Source organism: Protomyctophum parallelum (assembly GCF_964188405.1).
Source record: "Protomyctophum parallelum genome assembly, chromosome: 15".
Lineage (NCBI taxonomy): Eukaryota > Metazoa > Chordata > Actinopteri > Myctophiformes > Myctophidae > Protomyctophum > Protomyctophum parallelum.
In genome coordinates this window covers 19545698-19564324 of record NC_139710.1, presented here as the reverse complement: position 1 = coordinate 19564324, position 18627 = coordinate 19545698, and the positions used below count along the sequence as shown (strand labels likewise).

The 18627-nt window shown below is 41.9% G+C and overlaps 1 protein-coding gene across 2 annotated transcripts in view; it reads right to left on the bottom strand.

The window, feature by feature from the left end:
* slc23a2 (solute carrier family 23 member 2) overlaps positions 1-18627 on the bottom strand; it is a 46877-nt gene that overhangs the window by 18615 nt on the left and 9635 nt on the right. The window contains exons 2-4 of one of the 2 annotated variants that reach the window (XM_083785035.1): positions 5866-5914; positions 4646-4854; positions 2213-2311 (exon numbers count right to left, since the gene is read on the bottom strand). In XM_083785035.1, the coding sequence (XP_083641161.1) occupies positions 2213-2311; positions 4646-4854; positions 5866-5914 (357 nt within the window). The remainder of the gene's footprint in view (positions 1-2212; positions 2312-4645; positions 4855-5865; positions 5915-18627) is intronic. The other variant, XM_083785036.1, reaches the window with a different exon arrangement.

The window sequence follows — 18627 nt, the reverse complement described above, 5'->3', positions numbered from 1 at the left end:
CTAGCATTGTTCTCAATACCTGATTGCATTCACATTTCACACTAATGGCAACAAAGGCTACAAAACAACCAAGCATGGCCAACTACATTGCTGCCAAGTCACGGTTGAAGTATTGCTCAAGCAACACTGTATAAACGGGAATACGACGACCAACGGTAGATCTGCTATTTTTACACTTATAGTGTAACACTAAGTAGGGCATTCAAGAAAAAGTTTAAATATGGAGATACAAGCCCCATCTGTGCCATCACTAGTTGTTGATGTGTGACTGACTGGTTTGTGATTGGTTATACTCTATACTGTACCTTTTGTCTAATAAAAGTATATTTTCCTTATGGATAATTCACATGTAAACTAGACCGATATTCTTCTTCTCATTACTGTGCACAAATGTACCATACGTACAGTATATATACATCTTTCTATGTGAGCACAAAATGCCCCTTCAGGTTCTGGCTAGGGGAAACACTGGCAAGAATGAGTTCTTCCTCAAACAATAACATACGATTGTTTGATGCTTCACTGTGTCATTGGAGCACTGGAAAAATAAAATGGCTCATGTTTTTTGTAGCGCCACGCGCATCGCATAACGACAATTGTCAGGCATCAACATACGATTGATTTACACTTCACTGCGTCATTTGGGTGTTGTAGCCACTAGCCAGCTCAACTTTGTGTCCGGTATCGGTTTGTAGCTTCATGGCACTGGCTTTAATTGAAAATGAATTGCAGCCTGTTGCTTTGTTGCTGATAGTGTCAATGGATTTTTACTACAAAACGTCCACACACAAAACAGCGGGTCTTGAACGAGGTTAATTGGGACTTCAGAGTGTACCCTGGACAGCTGTTTAAATGTGCAACAGTTAAGACTCTCAGAGTCAGAGTACCATTTAAAGTACAGTACAGCCTCAGGCAGGACCATTTAATGTACAGTACAGCCTCAGGCAGGGCTTGACATCAACGTTTCGAGGTACTTGTCCTACGGACAAGTACATTTCCCATTCAGTTGTGCGGGCACAAAAGTCACTTGTCCGGAGCACAAATACAATTTAAATCAACTAAATGTAAGTTGTTTTTTGTGAATAAATACATGATTGAATATTAGATGAATATTCTCAGTTAATAGTTATTCAAGTTAATAGCCCTAGAATGTCTATGATCTTACATACATTTCATGTATTCCAAATACACAGCCACAGATCGGTCCTATCTGTGCACCGTTAGAAGACTGACCACATCGGCAGTTAAACTTGTAGAACTGCGTTCCTAAGGCTTCGTCGTTTTGGTGACTAGTTTCATATTAATTTGAAAGTTCTGGCAGAAAACGTATAAGTCCACTCTTCCACAAGCTGCACACGGACATTCTTTCCGGCGAGGGGCCAAGAATGAGTGCAGGACTGAATATATCAAAACTTATTTTAGGAAGCACAAATGTATGGGGCACACAAGATAGGCCAATATGCCATTAGACTGCGCATGTGCCTGACAGATGTGGTCAGTCTGCTAACCGTGGGCGGATAGGACCGGTCTATGGCTGTGTATTTGGAATACATGAAATGTATACAAGTTTTATGTTTTGCAGGGTCACCCCTCAGCCTGTGTGACATCACTCTCACTATGAGAAAAGAGCCGAGTCACAGTGATGAGGACAAGAAGAGATCACAGGAAAAGGGAGGAGTCAATGAGTCTGAGTCTGATAGGCCCAATATGCTTGCGATTAAGTTCTGTATTTTTGTTAACGCACAAAGACAATAGTGACCTTGAACGCAGATCTTGTAGGTTTACATGGAAGAGGTAGTGAAACAGAGTTTGCATGTAGTAAAATCAGCATTAAGTCTGAGAACCTTGTGGGTCCAGGAGTTAAGTATTTTGCTGTGTAGGCTTGGCAGGTAAGTAGCTTAATACTGGTGTAGATACTGACTGTAAGCCTTTATGTTAATCAAATGAACCCAAGCTAATATCCCTATTTTGGGCATTCTTTAGCGGGAACATATATAAAACATAGTGTAATTTTCGTCAAACTAGCAGATATACAACGTTTGTATATTGTCTATTTTTGGCAAGGAGAACTGGTGTAACCCTGAAAAAATGAGGGGAAAAGTATAGACTCTTGGGGATCCTGGCCAACAAAGTATTAAGTGGTTAAGCTTCGTACACCAGTATTGTGAGGGAACACACGGACAACACTGGGGATTAAATCAGTGTGTCGTACCTTCTCGGCTCCTTGGCCATCTTTAGCGTAGATTGCCATCAGCTCTGTGTCCTCCGTATCATGATCTCCACTGGCCTGGGCCACGCCATTTACCACGACCTGCACACACGCACACACACACACACACACACACACACACACACACACACACACACACACACACACACACACACAATGCTTTTCATTTAATCAGAAGATAATCTTCTTATTGCTGCTTGCTGTTGTCAATAACTACAGCCCACAAACTGGTTTTCTACAATGTAGGTTAAAGTCAGCATGCATAGCATAACATTGACACATTCTTGACTGTGTGCCGAAACAAAACTGTTAGTGTCTATGTGTGTCTGTGCGTGCATGTGTGTGTGCACGGGTGTGTGTGTGTGTGTGTGTGTGTGTGTGTGTGTGTGGGGGGGGGGGGGGGGTATGTGTGTGTATATTTGGTCAAATCACTTCATATCTACACAGTGACACCAATATGATATTGTGACGATAATAATATACATTTTCTTTTTCATCATTGAAATATATTTTTGAAAGTTTTAGAATGTATACAATTTAGGCTGTTTTGTAGTTTATTAACAATTCTGGTTAAAAACAAAAGGCAGTCCGCATAAGACAGACAATATTACATACCTTAGGCTTAGTACACCATGATGTAAGCGACACAGCTGCAGTCAATCCAATTAATAATAATGGGTTAGATTAAGGTGTTTCAATGTACATATACTGATGACTCCCATCTACAGTATTGCTGCCTTGCACACCTACAGTAAATCTACCACATCCATTATTAACGTCACTAGATGCAGCTGTGTTGCTTGGAAAACAAAATTTGGATCCCATGCAAACATGCATGTAAACAAACACTCTTGCATCGAAAGTGGTGTGTGTTGTGTGTGAGTGTGTTTGTTTTACATGTATGAGGGTCCTTTTATGGAGGGACAGTCTGCAACACACACACACACACACACACACACACACACACACACACACAGTGACATTTGAGGAAGAGAGAAGTCTCGTTTTCTTTTTTTGTCATACGTAACAGGATGAAAAGACAGATGGCTGTATGCAAAAGAAAACTCACCTCACATGACGTGACAAATGTCACCAGGTTGTGTTTACTGTGTGTGCACAATGCACATGTCTGTGATTGTGTTTAGTAGGTCAAATCCATTATCCCATTAAGACTTGAGGCCAATTCTACAAATGCCATCTAAACCAGTTGTTCTCACACTTTCAAGATCTTTCGAAAATGTTCAAAAATAGTAGATATACAAGCTCACAGCATGTCACCTCTTGCTGTGGCGCTGCAAGCTAGTATAATAGCCAACACAAAAATATAAAATGACAGTGATATGGGTGCAAAATAAATAAATACCTAGTTGTAGCAGCATGCACAATAATGAGGGAAAATGCCCGTTTAGGTTACATATGGGTATGTCAAGATTTAGGAAAAACACTTTTATTGCCTCCAGGCACAAGTATAACTGTCAGTTTATGTGGAATACTAAAGCTATCAGGATGGATCTTCTGAATGTCGTTTACTTCACTGATCTTTCCTTGCATGTGTGTATTATATTAACTATTAATTGCTGCATTTGCTGTAATTTTAAGCTCAAAATTATTGTTACACAATGGTGTTGCTTACCAAAAAGAACAGATCTACAAGCAATCAATGCGTTGCATCACATGATTCACATCGCAGATATACCTTGTAAAACTTTCCATTTGGGACGTGGGATGTTTTACAAACTGTGGGTCAAAATGTTCATCAATAGAGACTCAAAACAATAACGTCTCTTATAGTGGAATAATGGGAAGAAAATGGCTGTACTGTTTCTATTTTACTGAGCCAAGAAAAGGATTCCAGATGATCTTGCCAAACTAGTAGGCCTTAGGGATAGTCAGTGTCACCACTCCACTAAAAGACAGCACTGGTCAAAACCCCCACGGTATAACCCCACTGTATTATTTGATACTTCAGGCGTGCGTGACTGTAGTTTGACTTATGAATTGGTGGTGGATGTTTTGTTGTTGTAGCTTTTGTCGTTTGACCTACATCAGGCACTGGTAGTGTAGGAAATGGAAACAGGAGCAGTGACTTGCTCCATCTGGGCATGGATGAGACAGCGGTCTTCCACATGCACACAACACAGAGTAGTAGTCATGGAAGGTCTTGTGTGTGACGCACAGAATAAATGACTGTGTGTGTGTGTGTGTGTGTGTGTGTGTGTGTGTGTGTATGCGGGAGAGAGAGAGAGAGTGAAGAGGACTGTAATTACAGAGCTCCAACACCTGTCTTTATCATCATACCATTCATCATGAAAGATTTTAAACTGTACTCCTGAAAATTGAGGACATTTAGCTAGTCCTCACATTTCTATAGGAATAGGAAACCATTCACACATACACATGCATGCACATGCATACCGGGATGGGGTAGAAATCCGCGCCGTCTTTGCTCTCCTCTTCATATTTGCCTCCTTCTCCGCCTCCATCCATCGACTTAGAGGTGGTGTTCTTCCCCACGCCCATTCCTTTCTCCTCCTCGTCGGCGGCGGCGCCTTCCACCCCTCCTCTGCCTCGCTCTGGTGTGAATGTGGAAGTGCTCTCCCTCAGCCTTCTTACATCGTCCAGGGCTGATGCATGCAACGGGGGAAGGGGAGAAACACAAGGGACAGAAAGAGAGGGAGGGACACATGAGTTGAACATCTGGAAAAGAGAGAGAAAAGAGAGAGAAAAACTCTGAATGGTTCAGAATTTCTAACTTCAACTAAGGTGGAGTGGACCGCCGTGGAATCCAGGTTTACAGTAGAAGCTGGAGACAGTTCCTACCGCCCTCTGGGCTGGCCTCAGGTCTGTGTTAGTCCGCACGGGACCGCCTCCCACGGTATACTATAGAGGTAGCCGTTTGGTGTTAATACTCGACCGAGGATATTGGGAAAGCAACCTTTTTGAACTGTAGACAATTAGTTTGTCTGCGGGTGGCCATGCAGATAGGACCAATGGTAAGAGACAAGAGCAACCAGGGTGGTGGCAGAGATGAGGAAAACAGGAGGAGGTGGCACAAAGGAGGAGAGGAATGAGGGAAGGGGTAGAAGATAGGAGGGAGATGGGAGCGGAGAGACACAGGACAGAAGCCTGGAAGGTGAGTTTAATTGTTCGCAAAGGGTGTTTGTGGTATTTCTGCTGTTGCGTCAAGTCGTGTTTAGGTACAATAAGGTCTTGGGGTTGTGTTCACGGCCTTCCTTCTGACAGCATGGCGTTATACATTGACCTTCCTTGAAACATGCCCAATGAAAACTGTCAACTCACTAGCACGGCCTTGAGGCTAAAATGAATGCTGCCTACCTTTGTGTTTAGGTAATAAATATGCAAAAAAAAAATAGAATTGGTAAAATAATAAGCATTAGTGCAGCTCAAAAGGGGTCTATCCTATCTCCTTCCAAACTTCCTACGTTTGCCTGACACCTTCCTTATCTCCATCATCTCCTCTCTGCACTGCTCATCACATTCACCCGTTCCTTTGCCTAACACCCCACCTGACCCAATGACAGAGCCCCCCTCTCCTCCCTCCACTCCCCTGCCGACCCGGGCAGTCACTCTGTGTCCGGCGGTGTTGTTAGGTAGGTGTTGGATAGGTGTAATACCTAGTTGACACATCCCATCGCTCCTGGCGAGCTGGGCAGCGGGGATCATCTGTGAGGGAGTGGGGATGGGGCAAGACAGAGGAGTAGGTGGAAGGGAAGGACAGAAGAGGAGAAAGGAGAGAGTGTGAGAGAGAGAGAGAGAGAGAGAGAGAGAGAGAGAGAGAGAGAGAGAGAGAGAGAGAGAGAGAGAGAGAGAGAGAGAGAGAGAGAGAGAGAGAGAGAGAGAGAGAGAGAGAGAGAGAGAGAGAGAGAGAGAGAGAGAGAGAGAGAGAGAGAGGGGGGGGGCAGAGGGGGGGGGGGTGTTCAGGAGGAAGGGGGAGGTGAGACAGGAGTTAATTTGACAGTAAACAATTAATCACGAGCATTAAATGAGTTGGACTGGTCCATTTTCCATGAGAGTGTACATTTTTTACCCAGATTCCATTCCAATGCAAACCCGATGCACTGTGTCTCCCATCTCAAATAACACACCATCAATTTAAAACAAATCCAGTCACCTCCTGAATGTGTGTTGGACACAAATGCTGCACCTGGTGTCATGAGGTGACAGGTTTGTGACCTGTCGTGGAAGTCACCTTCAGCCATAATAGTGTGTGTGTGTGTGTGTGTGTGTGTGAGGGTGTGTGTGTGTGTGAGTGAGTGAGTGAGAGAGAGAAAAAACAAGAAAGAGAATAAAGAAGTAGAAGAAAAGAGATTTGAGGTGGAGGTTGTGACACAGACTGCATGCCGGTGCCATTCTAAACCCATCCCAGATTCACTGCGGTGGTGTACAGGTCGCTCTGGTTTCTAGATCAAATACTGCAGTAAGCTGATCCAAGGATCCCGTCCAGTCAAACAATGCTGGGTGTAGGACGAGGCTCACCCTACACCATTATGTTGCACGTGCATGTTCACGTGCACTTGTGCAACTGTATCAGTGTGCACCAGATTGGTTGGTCAGAAATAAAACTAGAAAAAGTGCCCTTCTGGGCACAGGTCTCCACCAGGATAGGAATGTAGGACATTGCAGCTTGCCTTCATCTGGTGGTTGAATAAAAGGGCAACAAAAGTAAATTATCCACAGATCCGTGCAGTTAGAGGTAAAAACACTTTTCGGCCAGTTATAGCGCCACCTTGAGGCTGAGTTGAAATTGTTCATGTGGCATTTCGTCCTCGGCCTAGTGGGAATGTGCGTGCACAATTTCACGCGATGTGTTCATGATTTGCAGCATTTTGTTTGAAACTGAGCACTCCTGTGAACTTTGGAAGCCAATCTTAACCAATCAGGATGGAGTCTGAGAAATCTGAAAGACCGGTTTTGTTGAATGGCTCTAGAGAGACTGTGTACCAATTTGCGCGATGTTTGGACAAAATCTGTAGGTGTACTGTGCAAAAACTTGTTTAGCACAAAGCGGCCTCCTGGTGGCGCTATAACAGGCCGTTCTGGAAAGTTTGGGGCAGAGGTTCATCGTTGGCATCCAGGGAGTGTGTGTGCAAAATGTGGCATCGACCGGTTTAACGGTGGCCGAGATTAGCTGCTCACGGACACACGGACGGACACACGGACGGACGGACGGAGTGCAAAACATACTCTCCCCCCATGCCTTCGGCCTGGTGGAGACAATAATTACCGTTAGGAGTGCACATTATTCACAGGGGTTTCTTTTTAGCACCTGAATGAGGATGTGGCAAACATTTTAGTTTTTCAATGAATTGTACAGCCTTGCAATATTCAGTCAACTATACCATCAGCTGCTCTGCTCTCAGTCTCTCCTCCCACTCAGTTATGTTTGAAGTTGTACACACAGCAACATGTTTAAACCCGTGGTTGGAAAGGGATTGCACTACTGGAAGGGAGGGGTTTCCACACTGGTGTGAACTTAACCAGCCATTCATCAAGGCCTTGATGGCCATGAGAAAAGAGGATGACTGCCTGCATGTATACAGATATGATTAATGATGCACAATCTCATAATCTCTGATCTAAAACCGCCGCATATGACAACTTTACATGTTTTATATCTGACAATTGATGTCTCTTACTTGCACAAGAGACTGATATTCTGCCAAAAGTGTTATTTAAATCTTTACGCAGATCTACGCAGTTATCCACTCAGTTTAGCCTTTCAAAACCCGCAATCAGACTTTAATTTAATTTGAATTCTATTATCAATCATAAACTCTCATTAAATTCCGGAAAAACGAAATACATTGTCTTCTCAAGAAAACAATGCGGTAACATAAGCACTATAGAGGGGACTCTATAGTGTCTACAGCCACAAATACCTGGGCATATGTATAGATGACAAACGGTTGATTCACAGTTGATTCAACAATTTTATCAGTTAGATATCATTTTCATGCACTCCACTCCGCCCTTTGGCCTGCAGAGTACACCTTCTCTATGTCACTGTCTGATCACAATCATGACCCCAAGTTCTAGACTTAAGGGGGGGAACTTATTTATTATTGCCACACAAGAATTCTAAGGTATATTAATGTTAAAAATTAGTGTTATTTCCCTTTAACCTAGGACATTTGTAGTTAAACTTATCACACACTCCTACACATGAAGTCAGCTAATCATTTGAGCAAAAGTTGCACAAATGAATTGCAATAATGACGCACTCTCAATTCAAATTAATTGATTCATAAACAAAAGATGAATTGCCAGAGAGAAGGCGATATTGTCGAACGTTGGAAACATTGCACAGTGCACACATCCATCTCTACTTATAGTTGTTACATGTCTTAGCTGTCTATATCTGCACTTTTTACAACAGACATAATGTATGACATCTTGCATGCCTCTTGCCTTAAATGGCACAATAGTTATTGCTCAAATAACAGAAACCTCACTTCACGTGTCATTCCGAAGGCAAAATACCACGCTGTACTGCCTTGAAATAAAAGGCCTTTGGTCTTTATGCAATCTGCAGGAGTTATCGTCTAACTCTCAGTACTACTCCACATCATGAAAATAATATTTTACGTAGCTATTCATTTAACTTGCACCTACTAGCTGACCTGATTAATAACCACATACTGTTAGTGCAACATGTCTAGTTTTACTGAAATGAACCGCAGTGCGTCCCTGTCTCTGTATGTCTACTACTGTCCTACCTAACATCTAACATCTAATTGAAGGAATGTCTGTTTGCATGTTTGTCTGAGGCAATGTCGCTGTCCTCAGTTGGCTGCACCAATCGCTCTGAATTTGCACAAAGACATTGCCCATTTACCAATTACCATATGTAGGGGATAACGACGCCCTTTTTTCATATAATATGATCTATTAAATCGCATTACCAACACTGTACATAATTTGGTGTTCATATATTATACGGCCGGGTAAGGTCTAGTGCAACGAATTGAAACATTTAGTCTCACCTCAAAAGTGGCATAAAAACTATTATCATTATTATTGTAAAAAGGATATTAGGTAAAAAAAAAAAAATCTGTCCTTTTTCAGCTGTTACTTTAGGCCTGCGTGATTATGACAAGAAAAGATAATGCCAATTATCTTTTTAAATAATATTGTAAAATTCATCAATAATCATTATTGATATATGATTATAGAGAACTGATTATAAGGATTTTTGGTTGGCTCAGGTGGCACTGGTGCAGTGGTATAAGTGTCTGCCCAGTGCCCGCCACTGCAGAAGCTGAGGCTTGAGTGTCTATAGAAACCCGTGTTCGGGGAAAGATAGGGTGATATTGGTCACTGGGTAACAAGACTACCCCCGGTGCTTGCCCGTTTTTCCTCCCGGAATTTCCCCAGTGAAGGGGATAACTTTGTAATATGTTATTGGCTGTTTGTATTCTTTTTGGAAAAATATAAAAAGATACTCCTGTGGAAAGGCTATATTATTTGACTTATATTGAACCTATAAACAATTTAGTATTATTTAGTATAAGGTTTTGCCCCCTCAAATGGTACCTCGTCAGATAATCCCCACATATCCTACAACAACTTCTGTGAACAGACTTCACTGTAGTAGCTTTTCATAAATTATATTTGTACTTAGGCTGTTCTGCTGTCATGCAAGTTTATAGTTAGAGAAATTCAAAGTCCAGCCGTCTGCTGTCCAGCCTCTCCCACCCCTCACTGGGGAAAATTCTGGGAGGAAAACAGAAACGGGGCGAGTAGTCTTGTTACCCCTCTCAGCAGGTAGGAGTAGGACAAAGGCACTACGTTGTACTACGGGACTCCTTACTGGCAGGTGAGTCAATAGAGCGTCGCAGTCCCGCCCCCTACGAGGACCCAGGAAATAATTCCCCGTTCATTTCCTCATAGACATTTCAAAAAGTATTTATTTAAAGACCTTTTAAGCCTCGTACAAAGCCAACTCGAGTTGTGACAAATCATGACAACAAACACAATATTTTGGGCCGAACGAATAATTAGAAAGAAAAGAACGGCAGGTTACAACACTTTTTTTGTTGTTTTTCTTCTTTGTAATTATTTGTTTTGGTCCAAAATATTGTGTTTGTGTTGTCATGATTTGTCACAAGTTATTCGAATTGGCTTTGTATACGACGCTTAAAAGGTCTTTAAATAATTACTTTTTGGGAATTGGGAATTATTTCCTGGGCCTGGCGTCATCATGAAAGGGGGCAGGACTGCGACACTGTCTATAGGATACAACAGCAGTGTGTAGGGAGGAGTCAATTGGCATATAGCAACTAAATTGGGGAGAAAAAGGGGTAAAAGGCAAATATATACCGTATTATATACGGCATCGTACATACACACAATAATAATAATAAGTTGTTCAGAAACTCTAGAATCGACCTCAGGTCTAAATGGGTTAATAGGAGCCAATACCCCTCCTGCTTTCTTTAATACTGTACAGTCCCTCACCTCGCTAGGCTACACTGTGAGAACGCTCACTAAAAGAAACTGCAGCTAATTTAGATGAAGGGAACAATGAGGTACAGCCCAGATAATGTACCTCCATCATTTTCTCACTGTAATACAGACACCTACACAGCATGGAGGTCACAGCATGCCGTCAGAAGCCCATGAATGGGCGCTGAAGGTTAGTAACATAAAACACAGTTTTGCTGTTGTTCTCAGAAGATATAGGCCTATAGTATGTATATGGTGCTGTGTGCATGCGTCCGTGTGTGGGTACACGCACGTACAGTATGCTAGAGGGTGCTCTGGCAATACCACCACCACCACCCACTGACTGAGGCATTCTTCCCATCATTCCTGCAGGCTGGCTAAAGGCCAGTGTATGACTGTATTGTTGCTTCAAGCTTATGAGATTTGCCATAGGCCACCTTGAGAAAAGAAACTCCCCCTCATCTAACTACTCTCAGTGGAATTGCCCCTTTCCAATAGATTTACAGTGGAATTACTTCTTAAAGGAGAATTCCATGCTAGAATGCTTTCTTATCTTTCTTGCCTTTCTCTGTAGTTGTTACGTCCCCACCAAAGAGGTCCAGGTGTTTTTTTGTGCAAAAAACTCCTTATTGGCTATTTTCCCTACCATAAGCCCTCAATGAATTGCATTGCATTGAATGGGAATTGAATTGGGCTATGGGGTGTTATGCTAATTCGCTTATTTCCATCGAAAGAAGTAGTAAAGTGTGCCGTTTGGGATATTATTTACATTATGAAGAGAGGATATATACAAAGAAATTATAATTTTGAGCGATGGAAATAAGCGAATTAGCACAACACCCCATAGCCCCATTCAATTCCCATTCAATTCAATGCAATTCATGTAGGGCTCATGGTAGGGGAAATAGGCAATAAGGAGCTTTTGCACAAAATAACACCTGGACCTCTTTGGTGGGGACGTAACAACTACAAAGAAAAGTAAGAAAGCCTTTTAGTATGGAATTCTCCTTTAATGTAGTTGTTTCACAGTTTCAAAATGAAAAGTCAAGGCTCATTTGAATTGAAATACTTAACCAGACATATTAAATAGGGGAAAACAGCCTAATTTATATTTTGCCACAAATCTGTTATTTCAGTATCTGAAAATACGACGAGGTATCCATTTTGCGATACCATTATATTCAAAAGACTATGACTAAACTAAATCAAATCAACACTGTTTATCATCTTAGTTTAATGTAATAAATAAATTGCCTGGGCCTTTGATTGGATAAATTATCAGCAACTGAGCTACTACTGAACATCGTTGCATAATCCATCCATCTTCAACCACTTATCCGTAGTCAGGTCGCAGGGGCAACAGCTCCACCAAAAAGCTCCAGATTTCCCTCTCCACAGCAACATTAGTAACTTCATTCTGGGGGATCCCGAGGCAATCCAAGGCCATTGTGGAGATATAATCCTCCCATCTCATCGTTGGTCTGCCCCGGGGTCTCCTTCCAGTGGGCTGTGCATCGAGGACCTCCCTAGGGAGACGCTCGAGAGGCATTCTAACAAGATGCCTGAACCACCTAAACTGGCTCCTTTCCAAGCGAAGAAGCCCCGACTCTACTCTGAGTCTCTCAACCAGGGGTCAGTCAGACAGATATTTTGTGAAGCCTATAAGGAAATCGCGATTCATATAATGGCCTGTTGTGGCGCTGTCATTGGACCCAGAAAAACCCATAGCCCCATAGAAGTCCATGTAAATGGTAAATGGTGCATTTATATAGCGCCTTTATCCAAGGCGCTTTACAGAGATTGTGCATTACATTCACCCATTCACACACACATTCATACACCGATGGCAGCGGAAACCATGCAAGGCACCAACTAGCACATCGGGAGCAATTAGGGGTTCAGTGTCTTGCTCAAGGACACTTCGACAGTAACTCTGGGGGAGCCCGGGTTCGAACTGGCAACCTTACGGTTACCATCCAGGCACTCTACCCCTGAGCCACCGCCGCCCACCGCCGCCGTATTTGGGCCCAACTTCACCTAGACTGTATTACCTTAATAAACATGGTCATGAATACTTTCTGCTTCCAGTCACTAGTTTAAAGTCTCATTTCTAATGTCATAATATTCTTTTTGGAAAATGATGGTCCCATTAATTAAAAAAATGACCATAAAGTTGCGTATGTTCTGAGGGGCGTGGCTACCGTTACAGTCTATGATCGGGATTCCCCTCCCACTCGAGTCAAAATAAAAACCAACGGAGAAGAAGTGGGGAAGTCCCGCCTCGTGTCTGGGCCAGCCAATGGCCAGCCGGGCCAAAACGGAGCCAGCCAATGGCCAGCTGGGCCAAAACGGATCTAGAAATATGGCGATTTACATCAGGAATTACCTTACATCATATTTTGTCTATAACTCCATTGTTGTAAATACCATTGAAACAAGTTGAGCGACTCTGAAAACATAGCCCTACGGAGACGATGAATATTTAAAGCTGCCGATTCATGTGCCACACCTACAAAGACCTTAGGGTACAAGTTACACAATGGTTGCTCGGGTGTCATTCCATGTGCTGATGATCAGGCATAAACTTGTGCACAATGCATGAATACTGAACATGAATACTAAATGCTGAAGCATGACATTCAATCATGTTTAATTACAGGATATTTCACACTATAGACTAGCGCTGCTGGTTCCAAATTGCACTAAATCAGGTCAGTGTAAGGTGTCAATATGATGGTTGGAAAGAATGAAAGACATTTGCACACTCACCAAGTTACACAAAAATAAATGCACTCGCCCGAGTCACCTCTCACTCAAACGATTATCTTTAAATGTACCATTTGAATGCATAATATGATTACATAGGCTAGATAAATACATAGGCTAATAGCCTACTCATGCTGTATACCAGTACATACCGTGCTTGTGTACATAAGCCCTGAAAAATCCATAAAATGCTCATCAGTTATCCGACTTGCATAATAACCAGGTCAGATGTGACCAGAGTAAAACCCCTTTTTTTACTGCACAAGTGGGTAGGACAAAACCCATGTCAAAACTGTTCCTGTGTGTGTGCCTGTGTGGGGAGGAAGGGGAGAATGGTTTGCCTGTCACAAAGATGCACAGAATATGTTGTGCTATGACGATTTAAACACCAAATATCTTACATCAGGGTGAAAGACTGCATTACCGCTACGTTCTTTAGTTATTGGCAGTTGAATATCCAGCTTGTTTTCAACAATATACAATATTTCAACATATAACATTAGACTGGAGCGCCTGGATTTTTTTAGAACAAGTCATTTAAAGATACTCTTCTTTGGAAGTTCTAGGATCACTCACTGGTTGCGGAAGAGCGCCCGCTATCGTAAACACTGACAACTCTAAAGACAAACGTGACGAATATCATGTCAATGGCAGTGAATGAGTTTTAAAACAAACTCTGCTCCCTGGCTGCAACGCTACTAGTCAAGGACCTTTCACATCAAGTTCTTTCCACACTAACCAAAATAGGGTAGTGAGTCTTGGCAAACAGCCAAAACGTTTTCAATATACCGTAGCCTACCCTACTGGAGGTAGGAGCACCAAGCAACTTTGTTTTATCTCATCTCTAAGGACTCCCATACATGAAATGGATTCTTGTATAAAAAAGAAATTCTGTGCATATTACATAAATTTCACCACTTTGCACCTCATTTTCCACAGACCAAAACTAAAATAAGGTGAAAATTAAGCCTGGCCATATAGGGAATGAGGCATATAAACTAATGTACATTGACAATAAAAGCTCAGAGAGGATTAAAACCATGATGCCATGATTGAAGTCAGGACTCAGGACATCCTCATCATTTGTGGAATATAAATATCTTAATGTGCACAAAAGCACATGTGAGATTGTGGTTTTAGTGAATCCAGCGCTATTAATTGTGTAAAGGTAACTACTCAATCTCATCGAGTTACGTCACTAAATGTACAGTACAAGGTGTCCCTAACCTAAACAATTGGTAGTGGCATGCCTTGATATATTTTTGTATTGAATCATGCAACTTCAATGTAATATATGCATAAATTGTAAAACCCTGAATAATTCTCAATAAAGTATATATAACCCTTCCGTCACCCCCCCCCCACACACACACACACACACACACACACACACACACACACACACACACCTGGAAGCCACCGCCCACTCCACAAAGTGTGATCTCCTCAGGAGAAGAGAAACAGCAGACTGGAGGAGGAATTGTTGCCTCACGATTTTGCTTATTCCTTCTAAATCTCTGTATATAAAATATAGCTACCTCATCGAAACTCTTAGTTACATCAATATTGTTCTTCGCCAATAGTTGGTTTGTGCCAAAGTATTACAATTATACAGTTCGCATTGGCCAATTTCACTGCCACGCACATCCAGCCTTTTCCCATGATCTCGGTGGTTTGACCCAGAGCCAACTAATAGAAGAGGTACGACATTGAAACCAAGCGCTAGAGCGCTGTTCATGCAGCCTGAACTGAACAGTTTCGGGAGACAAACATAACAGTTACTTTTGCACACTTGATGCTACACAGACCATGCTAATGCCTGCTAAAGCTAATGTTGACAGCCTGACTGTGTGTGTGTCCTTGCAGGACAGAGAGGCAGGCGGAGGGCTCTCGTCAATATGTTATTTTGATCAACATTGGCCTGTTCTCTCCTAATGGTACCAACATGTCATCAAATGGTGGTCCTTGGCTCAAATGCAGAATAAATAATGGGCCTTAGTGGGACAACCACTGATTTAAGGTATATTTAGAACGGATAAAAAATACGCCATTAATTTGCCATTCATCGCAATTAACTATGGATAATCATGCGATTAATCGCGATTACATATTTGAATCGATTGACAGCCCTATTATTATATAATAAGACGGAGGCAACAATTGTGCAAATAGCCAATCCACAAGGTCACAACGACCTTGTACATCTGCTATTTCACAAGCAACAGAATAGTCACAGCCTGAAAAGGCTCGTAAAATTGCTAGCCTACCACCTTGATATTAACAAAAACAATGTTGTAACTTGTATTGCGTAGCCTTACGTAACTATTCATTGATTCACCCCGAAAATCAATTTGGCAAAAAAATTAAAAACAAACTGTGTGAAGTGTGGGGCGCTCACTTCGCATTCTCTCATGTTTGGCTAGTTGGTGTCAAAGTGATGTATGTTTGCTCAGGAGGTTTGAGTGTTTACTCAGACCGAAAACAAATTAGAGGGAACATTGCCGCAGAACACCGCACCGACCTCGGCTGGGACCCCCCTTATATTAAACACACATAGATACGGAAGCTGCTGGTTTATATTATTCATAATGAATTAATTCTTGTTTTGGGTTGTATAACAATATATACATCAATTTCACAATTTCCGCAGTAAAATATTTTTTATACGATAATAATATCTGGGATTTACTTTATATAGCGCTTTTCTAAGTACTCAAAGACGCTTTGTGTGCTGGGGCCAGAGGAGAGAACAAAACAAAATAACAACTTTATTAGAAAATGGTAAAGAAGTAAGAGAAGAAGTTAAAAGCAATAAAACACAAAAAGTTGAGTTAAAATCAAAGTCAACTCGGGAAGGCAATTCTGAACATGTGGGTTTTCAGGGCGATTTCTGAGGGGGTACATTTCTGATGCATAGAGAGTGCATCCCAAAAGGGTGGGGAGGGCAGCTACAGAGAAGCAGGGGAGTAGCGTGGATCAAATGATTGACTGGGCAAATTAGCCGGCCGATAGGTGTGAGCGGTTTTGCCGACGTGCTAATGGGGGACCATTTAAAACAAAGCTTGCATGCTGTAGGTTGCTACTAAACAGACATTTGCATGCACAAGGGCTGCCAAAGTAGGCTATATTTTGTTGTTTTTGTTGTGTTTTCACCCCCTCTCTTCGAAGTTAGACTGGGCCAGCTCTAAACTGACTGGGCCACGGCCCACGTGGCCCAATGGACCCTACGCCGGTGCAGAGAAGGCCCTGTTGCCCCAGGTTTGGAGGCCTGATCTTCTTGGGGACCCCCATCACTGGACCTGATGAATTGAATATGAAGGACCCCAATGGAAACAAGCCATAGGCATTCTTGGGTTTTTAATCCTCTTAGCAGACCGGCCTTTTATTGAACTGTACTGTACTTTTTTTTTTCTTTTTGCAAACTATTAATAAAGTATTCAATCAATACAATAATCCAGTTCATGTATGGGAGGCCTTGGAGAGGAGGACAAACAATGTTGTGTTTGGTCGTACCTCAACGTTTTGGGGCCATTGTCACTAGCCTTAAAGTTATTTTGAAAGAACGGTCCTTTTTGTTTTCACATTGGGGGATGTGAAAGAGGACACAGCTAATTCTGATCTACCTAAGCTCTGTTGACACCTCTGACCATAACTTCTCACACTCTACTGCTCTAGAAATAGGAGGCAATGAACAATTACGATTATGATCACCGTCTTACCTCAATGCGATGCCTCAAACCATGTAAAGCCAGTGCCACCCAAGCAATTTAGCAGCCAACTAACATGCTGATGCTACTCATCAGTATGCCGATGTTCCCTTTTCAGACAAAAACATGTGTGCGCCACCTTACACGTGTTTGGGTGATATGCAAATAAATACATTTTTCATTTATGTTCAATTTCACTAAGTGTATTTTAAAGGTTTTTGTAAGTGCAGAAATCGGACCTTGAAACGAACAACACTGTACTTAGATAACCTCCTGAGGTGGTCTGAGTTCATTTGGTGTGTTCATGGGCACAATAATGTTGAGTCATCATCAGTCTAAGTTCACAGAGTTTTAACTCAAACGCTGCCACAGAAGTCAATTGACAGTCATGTACAGGTTTTGTTTCGCCAATGGCTTGAATTTCAGGTATTGTACATTATACACTATATACCTGAAATTCAAGCCGTTGGCGAAACAAAATCACCTTGCCAAAAATAGCCAATCTACAAGCTCAAAATACATTTCATTACGTTGCATTGTGAGCTTGTTACAACTTGCAGCTAATAGCTACCTGTATTGTGAGGTTGAGCTGCTATTTTCGGCAAATGTTCCCCCACAGAGAATCATTAGTATAGTTTATTTTAGAACATGATCTTGCCTGGTCTCCCACTGAAGATCATATGCCGAATGTCCTACTTCCTCTTTTTTCCCATATTTCCTTCACACTGGGGGTGTATGACCGTCCCACCGGGGGTGTAGTCTATAAATGTTTGGTTATTGTGCCTTGTATCGTCTGTCCTGATGGTCTAATGACCAAAACGTTAAAGGACCACTTCACCACTTTTCAACCTATCTTCATATAATAGGTCCTCACTAATAATCTTGAAAAAAATGGCGCAATTTTCTTCTACTCGGTCTGTGTCTCATAGGAGGGCTGTGGGCAGTTCAGAAACCGTCTTCCAGTGACATCATCGATGGGGAATACAAGCTAATAAAAACTGCAGGCTTTCTAGTACTGAAAAGTTGCAATGCGAAAATGGAAGCCATCGTTCTCACGATAATGAAAATCTAAACATTTTCATCAAAAAATCTTGTTTCAAAAATAATCTGCCTAATGATGATGTCACTGGAAGACGGTTTCTTTTTTTTTTTTTTTTTTTTTTTTTAAGATATTTTTTTGCGGCTTACGCCTTTTATTGATTTTTTAAGGGACAGATAGTAGGCTGGAAGACGGTTTCTAAACTGCCCACAGCCCTCCTATGAGACACGGACTGAGTAGAAAAATATCGTGCCATTTTATCATGATTATTAGTGAGGACCTATTATATGAAGATAGGTTGAAAAGTGGTGAAGTGGTCCTTTAACAAAAGAGCAATTTTGGCAAGTTTCCGAAAGTGTGTGCGGGTCCTTTTCTTTGTTTTTCAAAAATACCTTTGGTCCTATGCACTTGTCTCCAAC